We start from the raw sequence: 13,029 nt of genomic DNA, 5'->3' as shown, positions 1-13,029 counted from the left end.
TGTCTTTCCCCCTTCCAGACCCCCTCTAACCCAATCTGTGCATGAAGCAGTAAAATCAATTGATCTCCCAGAGAGCTGTGGGGTATATGGCTGTGTTGCATCATAACCTAGTCTAAACATCATCGATAGGGTGGGTTTACATACCAATATTCAACGCTATATACTGTAGTTGTAAGAAGCATTTCTGATGCTGAAATGTATGTCACTACCAGAGGTTCCCCTCACAAAATAATAGAACCATACTAGATTAGCACTCAACCGCTTGACATAAGATCGCATTGCTTTCCAGGTCTGAAATCCAACAGCTTCTAAGGAATAGCTTATATCCTGAAATTTTTATAGCCAAAATTGCTGTGCAAACGTACTTTCTCCTAACTGACCTGCATTTCTGTCTCCTGTCTTTGGCTGTCTTGGACCGCAAATCATAGGGATGAGTTTCTAGATACACCTCAGATATGCAGACCTCAAACCACAACACGGTGATTCAGGTAATACCTTTAATGACTAACTGTGCATTGTTTACTGCAAGCCTTCAAAACGTCACATTTCTTCTTCAGGCATTCTATAGTTCTGATCCAGCTCTGTATAATGCCTAATGTCTCAAAAGCTTACAGTAAACTATGCAGAGTTAGTCATTAAAGGTATTACCGGAATTGTCTGTTGGTTGATGTCTGCATTTCTGCACCACAACGAACACTGGATCATATTTCACTTGTAGCTGAGCTGCAAAAACACCTCAGTGTTATAGCAGGTCTTTTATCACTGTGTCTAATAAATCATCAGTATAATGAAGCCAATCATCAAACATCAGAAGTATAGGATACCTCAAAGTTGAGTTTAGCTATAAGTTTCACAGAGATCAGGAATTTGTGATTTTGGGCCACAAAAAACTGTCATTAAGGTCTGTTTTTCCTTAATGGACAGTATTAACCTTGTGTAAGAGGTGGAAAAGACTCCTATTAGACCTACCGGTAATGGAGTTTCTAAGCGTATTCCGGGACAACAGGAGATCCGGTCCCTCCTCCGGATCTGGGGAAACCATAATCAAGAAGGATTAAAAGCTCCCGCCCTCCCTCATCCCTCAGTGCATTAAAAAGTAGAACCGACAAAAAACCACCGGAAATGAAGAGAGAAATCTATACACCAACAAGTGCTCCATACTGACTCCCCCATAGAAAGGTGCCCTATAGACAGGGCCGGGTTATAGGCGTTGTCCCGGAATACGCTTAGAAACTCCATTACCGGTAGGTCTAATAGGAGTCTTTCTCTAATCGCATTCCGGGACAACAGGAGAGATAGACAAGAAGTCTTTTAAACAAAAAGACCCACCTAGGGAGGGATCACTGCCTGGAGCACCTTTCTGCCAAACGACTGGTCTTGTTGAGACAACACATCCACTCTATAATGCTTGATAAACGTAGATGCCGTCGACCAGGTTGCTGCTTGACAGATCTGTTGTATCGTTGCCCCTGCTCTTTCCGCCCACGATGTAGACAAAGAACGTGTGGACTGGGCTTTAATATCATTCGGTATAGGACAATCACTATTTTGATAGGCCAGAACTATGGCATGCTTAATACACCTGGCTATTGTCTGTTTCGATGCCTGCTGACCCCTATTCTTGCCCGTGAACAGTATAAACAGATTACTAGACTTCCTAAATTCTCTAGATCTAGATAAATATACCAGAAGTGTACGTCTTACATCCAAACAGTGGAACTCCCTCCCTTTACTATTGGATGAATTGTTGCTAAATGATGGCAAAATAATCTCCTGAGAGCGGTGAAACTCTGAAGAGACCTTAGGAAGATAGGCTGGGTCTAACCTTAGTCGAACACTATCGGGACAAATAATTAAGAACGGATCCTTAATGGACAATGCTTGCAAATCCCCTATTCTCCTTGCCGACGTGATAGCAATCAGGAAGGCCAATTTAAAGGAAAGTAGTTTGATGTCGATCTCCTCAATGGGTTCAAAGGGAGACCTCATAATGTTGTTTAGAACCAACGACAGATCCCACTGTGGGAAGATCTTCTGTTTAACAGGAGTCGATCTTTGAATAGCCTTAAAGAAATTCCTAACTTATTCCTCCTGAGCTAGGTGTCTATCTAATAAAATAGACAGGGCCGAACACTGAACCTTCAAGGTGCTAGGCGCAAGGTTCATTTCCCAGCCATCCTGAAGAAAATCTAATACTGAGCTAGTTAATTCCCTGTTTCTATCTTTAGTAGCACACCATGCCAGAAAAACCTTCCAGACCTTCCGATAAATTTTCTGAGTCACCGGCTTCCTACATTTCATAAGAGTCTCGATAACCTTCTCCGAGACACCTTTCCCTCTTAAAATTACCCTCTCAGGATCCAAGCTGCCAGTTTGAATAAGTGGGGCTTGGGATGTTTCAGGGGCCCCTGCATCAGTAGGTCCTCTCGCTCTGGGAGAGGATACGGAGGTTTCTCCGATAATCTTAGCAGGGTTGCGTACCATGACCTCTTTGGCCACATAGGGGCAATTAGAATCATCCTTACTCTTTCTTTTTGACATTTTACCAGTACCTGAGGAATGAGAATCAGTGGAGGAAAGGCGTAACATAGACTGAAATTCCATGGGAGACTGAGTGCGTCCAATCCCAGAGACCCTGGGCTCCTGAAAAGGGAGTAAAAAAGACTCACCTTTGCATTGTCTGGGGAGGCAAAGAGATCTATGTCCGGAACTCCGAAAATCTCTGTTACCTCTGAAAAAGTCTGTGAATGGAGGCTCCATTCTGACTGATTTACTTGGTGGCGGCTCAAAAAGTCCGCCTCCCGGTTCAATACTCCTTTTATGTGGATAGCAGCTAAAGACAGAACCTTTAGCTCTACCCAATCGAATATTTCTGAGGAAAGGGCCATGAGATCTCTGGATCTCGTCCCCCCTTGTTTCGATAGATAAGCCGTCGTGATATTGTCGGAAAAAACCAAAACGTGTCTGCTCTCTATCATTCCTTGAAATGATCTGAGAGCTTCCTGGACTGCCTTCAGCTCTCTGAAATTGGACGACTTTCTCCTTACGACAGGATCCCAGGAGCCCTGTGCATGTTGACCTTGAACTGTCGCACCCCAGCCCCATGAACTCGCATCTGAGAAGATCTGTATTGGGTTCTGCTGCCTCCACCATCTCCCCTGATGTAGATTCTCCTGAATCAACCACCAGGATAGGCTTGTTCTCACCTGCTCCGGAATGATTGTCCGGAGGTCTAGAGAGGTCTGGGACCTGTCCCAGTTTGATAGAAGATGATTCTGCAATCGCCTGGCGTGTGACTGAGCCCATATCACGGCCGGGATTGCGGCTGTAAAAAGACCCAAAAGACTCATGATCTGGCGAAGGGAACAATCCTTCGGCGTCAGAAGCCTTTCTACCTGTTTCTGAATCTTTAGAATCTTTTCCTGAGGCAGAAAAATCTTTTGCCTCACTGAATCTATGTGATAACCCAGGAAGGTTATCTGCTGAGTTGGGGTTAATGAAGACTTGGCATGATTTATAATCCACCCAACCCGAGTGAGAGACTGTATCACGATCTCTTTGTGAGCCAGTAAAAGTTCTCTTGACTGGGCAAACACCAGTAAATCGTCCAAATATGGCACGATTGAGATCTGTTGCAGTCTCAGCTCTTTCATCACCTCCGCCAGCACCTTGGTAAAGATGCGGGGGGCTGATGCAATGCCGAAAGGCAGAGCCTGGAATTGAAAATGGTGAATCCGGGAATGATCCTGGATCGCGAATCTCAAATATTTTTGATGGCCTGAAAAAATGGGTATGTGCAGATACGCGTCCTGTAGATCTATTGAAATTCCTGACCCTGAAGGAGAGCTCTCACGAAATAAATGCTCTCCATTCTGAATTTTTTGTAGTCCAAAAATGGATTCAGGGATTTCAGATTCAGAATGAATCGGAAATCCCCGTTTGCCTTTTTTTACCAAAAACACGTGGGAATAATAACCCTGGAACTCCTCTGACCGAGGGACCTGGGTTATTACACTTTTCTCCAAAAACCTGTGGATCTCCGATTCTAGGCCAAGAGCCTTCTCTGGATCTCTCGGAATCCGATTCACAAAAATTCTGTGGGGGGGAGGACAAACGGAAAATTGAAGGCGGTAACCCCGCTTTATAATTTGCAACACAAAGGGATCGGGATTCAATTTCTCCCATTCCAAATGAAAAAAGGTTAGTCTGCCCCCCACTGGAAAGACGTCATTTGTCTTGACTGGAAGGTTTGGGGTTTCCCAAAGTGAAACCCCCCCTTCCCCTTCCTTTCGGAAAAGACCACTTTCTCTGCACATTCTTATTCTTTACAGGCCAGGAAGAAGACTGATCAGTAGTTTGTTTCTTAGCCACAAAAGGTCTCTTCCCCTTCAGTACTTTCTTTTTATTCGGAAACTGCTTACCCTTCTCAGCCGACCGGGATAAGACTTTATCCAATTCGGCTCCGAAGAGAAGGTCCCCCTCAAAAGGGATGGAACATAACCTATTCTTTGAGGTTAAATCCCCCTCCCAGGTTTTCAGCCATATTGCCCGTCTGGCCGAATTAATGAGCGCCGTAGTGCGCGCCGTAATTCTGACCATTTCCGTAATCGCGTCCGCTAAAAAGGCTACTGCCCTTAGAACTACCGGTAAGGAAGCTGCATAATCTTTGGCAGGCGCCCCTTTTGAGATCTGAGAAATTAGGTTATCCATCCAAATTCGCAAGTTTCGTGAAATACATGTGGCTGAAATCCCTGGAAGGAAAGCAAATGCTGCTGACTCCCAGGCTTTCTTCAAAAGCCCCTCCACTCTTTTGTCCATAGGGTCTTTTAGGGTGCCTGCGTCCTCAAAGGATAAGTCAGAATCCTTTGAATATTTGGCTAGAGCTGCATCTAGTTTAGGGCATTTGATCCATTTATCAATCTCCTCTTGAGCAAAAGGATACTTCCTCTTGGCCGATTTCGGTATAAACAAACGCCTTTCAGGGTCTTGCCATTGCGAGGAAATAATCTCCTGCAAAGATTTGTGGATAGGGAAAACCCGTCCCACGGGCCTAGCTAAACCCGAATATACGAGATCCTGGGGGGTAGGCTCAGACACAGTTTCTTTAATCTGCTCCGTAGCATAAACCGCTTTGAGTAACTCAGAAGATTCATCTGGGGAAAACAAAAATCTAGGGGTTCGGACTAACTGCTCTGAGTCCGACTCCCCAGATTGAACCTGCTCCCCCTCCTCTAAAGAAATGATCTCAGACATGTCTTCCCCCTCCTCCTCCTCTTCCAAATCCTCCTCCCCCTCTCCCCTCAAAACATCAGACATAGCGGAGGGACGTGATGGAAGCCCCGAAGGGCCCGGGAGAGAAACAGAGGAAGGACCAGGCCTAACCTCTGCGGGTGGAGGGATAAAGGACTCCTTAAATTTATCCAAGGTGTCCTGCATTTTAATGTTAACTGACTCCATAACTCCCTTTAAAATGCTGGAAGTCTCAGAGGCTATCAAGGCATCTATGCATGTCTGACAAGCGTTTTTAGGGGCCTCAATAGGAATCTTTACACTACAAAACCCACAACGTTTGTATTTCCTTTCCGGGGCTGTAGTTGAAGTTTTGGGCTCAGATTTTGCCTATAAATGGAGAATGAAAGACAAACCACTGAGTCTTAATTCAGTCTAAAGAAGATTAGAATAAACCTCCTCCAACGGAGGACTCACCCCACCAGAAACTGCTGCTGCCGTTTGGGGCTGAGGCTGGCTGGAAGACTTTGTCCCCTGCTGTGTGTCCATGCTGCCTCCTATGCACGGAAGACGCCAGCCACTCTTCCTCTCTGGGTCTTCCGTATTTAGAGACCTCCCCTTCCGCCGCATGTGACGTCATCACGCTCCTCGAAATACTTCGGCGTCTGACGTCACGACCTCAGCAGTTACGCCTCCCGGAAGTCCTTGCGGCCGACACACGCGCCTAGCTCAGCCGGCGTTGCGTGCGGGAGGCCGGGGAGCAGCGCTGTTCCATACCCTACTGAGGCGCTCTCTCCCCCACTGGAAACCTGGGTCCTCCGAATCCCCTCTGGAACCCCTCTCGGACCTGGCTTCCACAGAAAAAAACCTCACCCTCCGGTAAGGTAAAAAATAAAAAATGGGAGCTTCTTCTTGAAGGTGTTTCCTGGAGGGAAACACAGATGAACTGAGGGATGAGGGAGGGCGGGAGCTTTTAATCCTTCTTGATTATGGTTTCCCCAGATCCGGAGGAGGGACCGGATCTCCTGTTGTCCCGGAATGCGATTAGAGAAATCTTGAATACAGATTCACATTAAAGTCTACAAGCACATTAAAGTCCATTTCCAATCTTGGCTATCCTTCATTTTCCTTACACTTAAAGGGAACCTAAACTGAGAAGGATATTGACTCTGGCCTGGTGCACACCAAAAACCGCTAGCAGATCCGCAAAATGCTAGCAGATTTTGAAACACTTTTTCTTCTTTTTCTGTAGCGTTTCAGCTAGCGTTTTGCGGTTTTGTGTAGCGGTTTTGGTGTAGTAGATTTCATATATTGTTACAGTAAAGCTGTTACTGAACAGCTTCTGTAACAAAAACGCCGGCAAAACCGCTCTGAACAGGCGTTTTTCAGAGCGGTTTGCGTTTTTCCTAAACTTAACATTCAATGTATATTTATGTGACAGCGCTCCTCTTCAGACCTATGAACAAAACACAGATAGAAATTGCACATAGTGCATTACTGCTTTTCCAAATGACACAATTCACATGCGCCCAGAAACGTGCATAGGTGATAACACTGTGCTCCACTCGTGATAAATAGCAGCCCCCTCACACCAGCAGCTCACCAGATGGACACCACCTCACAATCCAGGTGGGTCTAACGCTGAGCCTTAGAGCGGCCAACTTCAAATACCAGCCTCCACAATACGTTTATCCACAGCGGGATCAATTCCTCTTTAATATGAAGTTCCACTTATAAAAAATACATAAAAGCATACATAGCGTAATACAGTTTGAATAGTCAGCAAGGCCTGCGCAGTATCAGCGCACTCACGTGAATATGGAGATAACAGGCATCTCGGGCCTCATAGCCCAACAGTATCTAGCTCCCGTTAGCGGTGCCGGCGTCCCGATCCTCCGCTCCCTGTAGCTGGTACTTCTTTAGCGTGCGCGTCTCTTTCCTGCTGGGCTTGACCAGGAGCACTGACGTCACTGGGCAGCAGGAAAGAGACGCGCACGCTAAAGAAGTACCAGCTACAGCGAGCGGAGGATCGGGATGCCGGCACCGCTAACAGGAGCTAGATACTGTTGGGCTATGAGGCCCGAGATGCCTATTATCTCCATATTCACGTGAGTGCGCTGATACTGCGCAGGCCTTGCTGACTATTCAAACTGTATTACGCTATGTATGCTTTTATGTATTTTTTATAAGTGGAACTTCATATTAAAGAGGAATTGATCCCGCTGTGGATAAACGTATTGTGGAGGCTGGTATTTGAAGTTGGCCGCTCTAAGGCTCAGCGTTAGACCCACCTGGATTGTGAGGTGGTGTCCATCTGGTGAGCTGCTGGTGTGAGGGGGCTGCTATTTATCACGAGTGGAGCACAGTGTTATCACCTATGCACGTTTCTGGGCGCATGTGAATTGTGTCATTTGGAAAAACAGTAATGCACTATGTGCAATTTCTATCTGTGTTTTGTTCATAGGTCTGAAGAGGAGCGCTGTCACATAAATATACATTGATTGACATTGAGGCTTTGTGGTAGTGAATACTCAGGAAAAGACTTGTCCTTTATTCATTTACCTATTTATTTAATTGAGTGATCCAAAAAGTTTATATATAATCACTGTAATATATATAGTGTTTGTCCATTGTGGCTGGCGCAGTTTGCGTTTTAAGAGCTATACTTAACATTGAGGCAGAAACGCATCCGAAATCCAAAAAATGCCTCACCCGGGGAGGATTTGTTTCTGCAAAACGCCTCCCGCTCTGGTGTGAACCACCGCATTGAGATACATTGACCAAGCGGATCCGCAGCCGCAAGCAACTGCAGAAACGCTGAAAAAGCCGCTCGGTGTGCACCAGCCCTCTCTCCTTTTAAAATAAAACCAGTTGACCGATTATCCTGCTGATCTTGTGTATCTAATACTTTTAGCCACAGCCCCTCCACAAGCATGCAGATCAGGTGTTCTGACTGAAGTCAGACTGGATTAGCTGCATGCTTGTTTCAGGTGTGTGATTCAGCCACTACTGCAGCCTAAGAGATCAGCAGGACTGACAAGCAACTGGTATTGTTTAAAAGGAAACAGCCATATCCCTCTCAATTAAGTTTCCCTTTAACAGTTACAGAAAATTAATGAGGACAATTAAGAGGGCTGTTTCCAGCTTCATTATGCTTCTTATGCTGGGAATAGACTGAGATTTTTTTTTTTAACAGATTTACTGTCCAATTGATTTTGCAATGATTTTCTTATCTATTTCCATTCACTTCTATGAGAAATCGATTAGAAAAACGATAAAAAGTAAGAATGGACCTGTCGGAAACTATTGAAAAATCTATCTGCCAAAATATCTCATGGAGTATTCCCAGCATTACTGTCTGTCAATCCTCTTGTGGACTAGAACAGTCTCTATTTTGACCAAACACACTGGTTATCAAATCATGATCTTGTTTTGTTGTGAGCTCCGTGCATGCCCTACCATGTAGGTTAACCCATTTATATATTGTGCAGCATTACATAATATGTTGGTGCTTTAATAATACAATAAATAATAAAAAGAAAGACAGGAAGAAAGAAAGAAAGAATTTGGATGCTTGGTCCTGTACCCACCACATCTGCTGGACATTGGTGTGAGATCTTTGGGATCACTACTGGATATAATAAAACATATAAAAAGAAGATATATGGAAGGATTAGAGAGCAAGCTTTTTACCGCTGGGTCCTTCACACAGCAGGAAAATGGGACTCCACAGCGCTCTCTGCTTGGATTGGAGTCTGTGCAATTGAAGTAAATGTTGAGGTTCCAGTCGTTAGGTCCATGTGCACCACAACAGGACCACTGTAACAGAAACACCATATATAGATTAGTAAAACAAAGTGTGCTTACTACAATTCAGTGTACACCAATGCTGGCCTGCAAAGTCTGATACAAGATTGCCACATGCTGGAGCAGATCTATCAAGAAGTCCAAAACTGAAGATATGCCAACAAGAAACAATCAGAACTCTTGTTTTATTTAACAGCTGAAAAAAGTTTAGTTGCTAGGAATGACGCCAGCATTCATGCACTAACCTACAGTAACATTGGTAAAAAATATTGGAGAAACATTTGCACTCATTAACCAGGAAGCCGAGCATGGTGCATACTTGTAGATTCCAACATGAATATGCTCCAAAGCACAAGGCCAAGTTGACTAATCATTGGCTACAACAACAGAACACGAAGGTTCTGGAGTGGCCATCTCAGTCTCCTGACCTCAATATCACTCTGGGGAGACTTCATGCAAGACAGCCCCAAAATTGATGGGAACTGGAGGCTTTTTGCAAATAAGAATGGGCAGCTTTACCGTCTGAGAAGATAAAGAGCCCCATCCACAACTACCGCAAAAGACTTTTAAATATCAATCTTATTTTTGGCAATTTTTTGGATATGTAAACTTTTGATCAGGATCATTTGAGTAGTTTGTGTAGTGATTATGTATTGTATTAGGATTTAAAAAAAAAAAAAAAAAAAGTAAACAAGGTTGTTTGACAATAAAGAGCTTCAGCTAACCACTAACCAGGAGTGAAAGAAAAGCTTTAGTGTTACCATTCATATTCTATGAGAAATGGTTAAGACATTATGAATTCTGCCAGGGTATATACAAACTTATGAGCACAGCTGTAGAAGGGGCAAAAAAGAGACTGAAAAGTCCTCTTACAGAAACACAATGCTGACAAAATGATGCCCTCTTATAAAAAGAAGGTATTGGTGATAATTCAGCTTTAAGTAAGCAACCATGGTTTCCTACATATTAGATTGATGTGGATATCAATACATGTTGGATTGATGTGGTTCTGTAAAATGTATTGGTTTTAGGCTCACTATACACCAGTGGTTCTAGATGATTTCCTGGCTTTCAGGGGCATGAAGAGATGATTTGCATATACGCGAGTGATGCATCACAATAAACCACAATTGCAGGATCTGCAAGAAAAAAAAAAGTGCCCTATGGGGTACTTACCTCGGGAGGGTGAAGATTCTGCATTCTAATGAGGCTTCCCCTTCCTCCTCCATCCCTCTGTTCCAGCGCGGTCAGCCATCGAAGATGCGCTGGAGCTTCAGGATCATCACTATCCTGTGTGAGCCCCACGCAAGCGCAGTAGCGTTTTTTCTTCAGGCTCAGGCAGAAATAGCCAAGCCTGATTGGATCCTCTACTGCGCAGACGCAGACCGTGTGAAAGCGCAGTAGAGTGGATCCGATCAGGCTTGGTTATTTCCGCATGCACCTGAAGGAAAACCACTGCTGCGCTTGTGCGTGGCTCAGACAAGGTAGTGATGATCCTGGAGCCCAGTACTGCTGACATACTTGTGAACTGATCTTTGGCAGCAGACAGCGCTGGATGGGGCTGGCGGAGGGAGATGGGGGAAACCTCATTAGGATGCAGAGGCTTCCCAATTCTGAGCTAAGTGTCCCATATGGGCGCTTATTTATTTACAGATCCTCTTTAAAGTACACCTTAAGTAACAAGATAATAAAAACTGTACAGCGCTGCAGAAGATGTAGGCGCTATGTAAATACTAAATGACAACAACAACTGAAAGGGATATGGAGACTGCAATATTAATTTTGATTTGCACCAAGAAATACCAGTGACTCCCCATTCCTGCTGATCTCTTTGGCTGCAGTAGGCTGCACCTGAAACAAGCATACAGCTAATCTAGTCAGATTTGAGTCAAACACCTGATCTGTATGCTTGTCCATCGTCTATGGCTTAGGCTGGTTTCACACCAGGACGTTGCGTTTTAGGGGACGTTATGGTCGCATAACGTGCCCCTAACGCAACGCCTGGTGCTCTCTGATGTGGACATCAGAGTGAGCCGCGTTGTGCAGCTCACTCTGGCGTCCGTGATGCCGTTATGCGTACTCTTGGACGCATGCGGCATCACGTGCTCCCGCCCGGCCAATCGTCGCACAGAGCGGCCACTCCAGGAAGTAAACACTGCACGTCACTGAGTGCAGTGAATATTAATTAGCCATGTGCTTTCCCGCTCTCCGCTCCTCCCCAACATTACTGCGCACGTCCAAGCAGTCTAACGCGGCTCTGCCGCTAACAAAGTACTGCATGCAGTACGTTGTGTAATGGCGCAGCGTTACTGTGTAACGCAATGTGGGCACTGTGAATAGCCCATTGATTTTCCATTGCTGTGCGGTGGGGTGCGTTACAGGCTGCTCTAACGTGCGCCTGTAACGTCCCACTGTGAAACCAGCCTTAAAGTATTTGAGGCAGTTGATCAGCAGGACAGCCAGGAAATCTGTATTGTTTAAAAGGAAATAAATATGGCAGCCTCCATATCAATGCTTAGTTCAGGTTTACTTTAATGCTGAATTATTGAAAATGTTTTCTGTTACAAGGCAACATTACATTCAACTATTGCAAAGTGAAACATCTAAATATTTCCACTAGAGGGCAGCAGAGTCCTTGTGATGCACAATGCACATACAATGACACCATACAGGAAAGGGAATAACAAATAGTATTAAAACTTACATATTCCTGAGCAAAATCAATGAGGTTCTGGAGGTCTATATCATCACGATACGCCTTTACATTGTTATTAATAAAGAAGTTGAGTTGATCTTTGATCCAGTCTTTAAATACGAAGGCCAGGATCCCTGCCGTGAGCTCCAGGAAAAAGATCAATCCCAGGAAGACCGAGAACTGCAGCAGAGACAAAGCAGACATTAATGAGGGCTGCCAAAGCTTGGTCACTATTCTTACTATGAAATCAAGATATGTACTTAACTAGTGAGATACCTGTGCTATGCTACAGCATCTGGAATGAGAGACAAGTGTGTGAGCAGTGACTCTCGTGGTACTATGTGGACTGCTACAAAGGTCACAGATGCTTAATGTAACACTATTATGTAATCAAAGTTCTAGCACACAATGTTATTATAAACAAAGTTGGATATTTTTGTACAGGCAGCAACCAAGGAAGTAATTGCAGCAGAAATACTTGCGATAGCCGCCCACCTGATAAATCCACAATCCACCAGTGGTCCCTGAACCACAGCTTGAAATTCACAGGAAAACTAGAAAACCGCTTCTAAACTTTACTGAAATGAATCTTGACATCTCCCCAACATTATGATTATAGCAAGTTCTAACTATCTGTTGTAAAGTTCATGTTTCTGAACTTGACAAGTAAGAAAAATGGAAGATTCGATAAACCAGCTTTAGGAAAAGCGAAGAACAGTCTACTCAAAAAAATATGGCATTTAAAGTGAACCTGAGATTAAACATATCTCAGGTGTTATACTTGCCAGGGTTTTCCTTAAACCCCCTTGAGGCCGATCAGTCACGCTCCAGTCTCTGGGAGTGTTCTGTGACTGCGCAGTAGTACCGCGCAGGTGCAGAACGCTCTCGGCCGGGCTGCACATGCGTGATGAAGCACGACTTAGCCAGGCTAGTGGGCCGTATTGTGGGGGACTGGAGAAACCCAGGGAGATGGTGAGGGTCCGAGCGGCCACAAGGAAGTCCCAGGTAAGTATGGTATCCAAGATGTTTTTCATCTCAGGTTCTCTTTAAGTCCAACTCCAGTAATAAATGTTTCCTAACCTTAGTAGCAGGGATGTTCAATTCAGGTGCTAACTTTTCCAAATTGCATGCAAATTGTATGCAGCTTGGGACTGGCCAATCAAATTCACTTCCTGTCTGGACCAACTCAATTCCATGCTGTTTATAAACCTGAATAAAATGTGCATGCAAGTCAGAAAAAATTGATAATCTTGTTGATAAGCTCTGCTCAGTAGAACAACTTTTTCCCTCCTCTGTGT

The 13,029-nt window shown here is 44.5% G+C and overlaps 1 protein-coding gene and 1 long non-coding RNA gene across 3 annotated transcripts in view; one reads left to right on the top strand and one right to left on the bottom strand.

Annotated features, from left to right (window-relative positions):
* Nucleotides 1–13,029, bottom strand: part of TSPAN17 (tetraspanin 17) — a 106,216-nt gene that overhangs the window by 20,868 nt on the left and 72,319 nt on the right. The window contains exons 4-5 of the mRNA XM_068277045.1: nucleotides 11,741–11,911; nucleotides 8,923–9,048 (exon numbers count right to left, since the gene is read on the bottom strand). Of these exons, the coding sequence (XP_068133146.1) occupies nucleotides 8,923–9,048; nucleotides 11,741–11,911 (297 nt within the window). The remainder of the gene's footprint in view (nucleotides 1–8,922; nucleotides 9,049–11,740; nucleotides 11,912–13,029) is intronic.
* Nucleotides 1–13,029, top strand: part of LOC137563934 (uncharacterized) — a 198,310-nt gene that overhangs the window by 117,415 nt on the left and 67,866 nt on the right. The window lies entirely within an intron of this gene.

The sequence above is a fragment of the Hyperolius riggenbachi genome, chromosome 3 (genome assembly GCF_040937935.1).
Source record: "Hyperolius riggenbachi isolate aHypRig1 chromosome 3, aHypRig1.pri, whole genome shotgun sequence".
In the NCBI taxonomy this organism is placed as follows: Eukaryota; Metazoa; Chordata; class Amphibia; order Anura; family Hyperoliidae; genus Hyperolius; species Hyperolius riggenbachi.
This window is presented reverse-complemented; position numbering and strand designations above follow the sequence as displayed.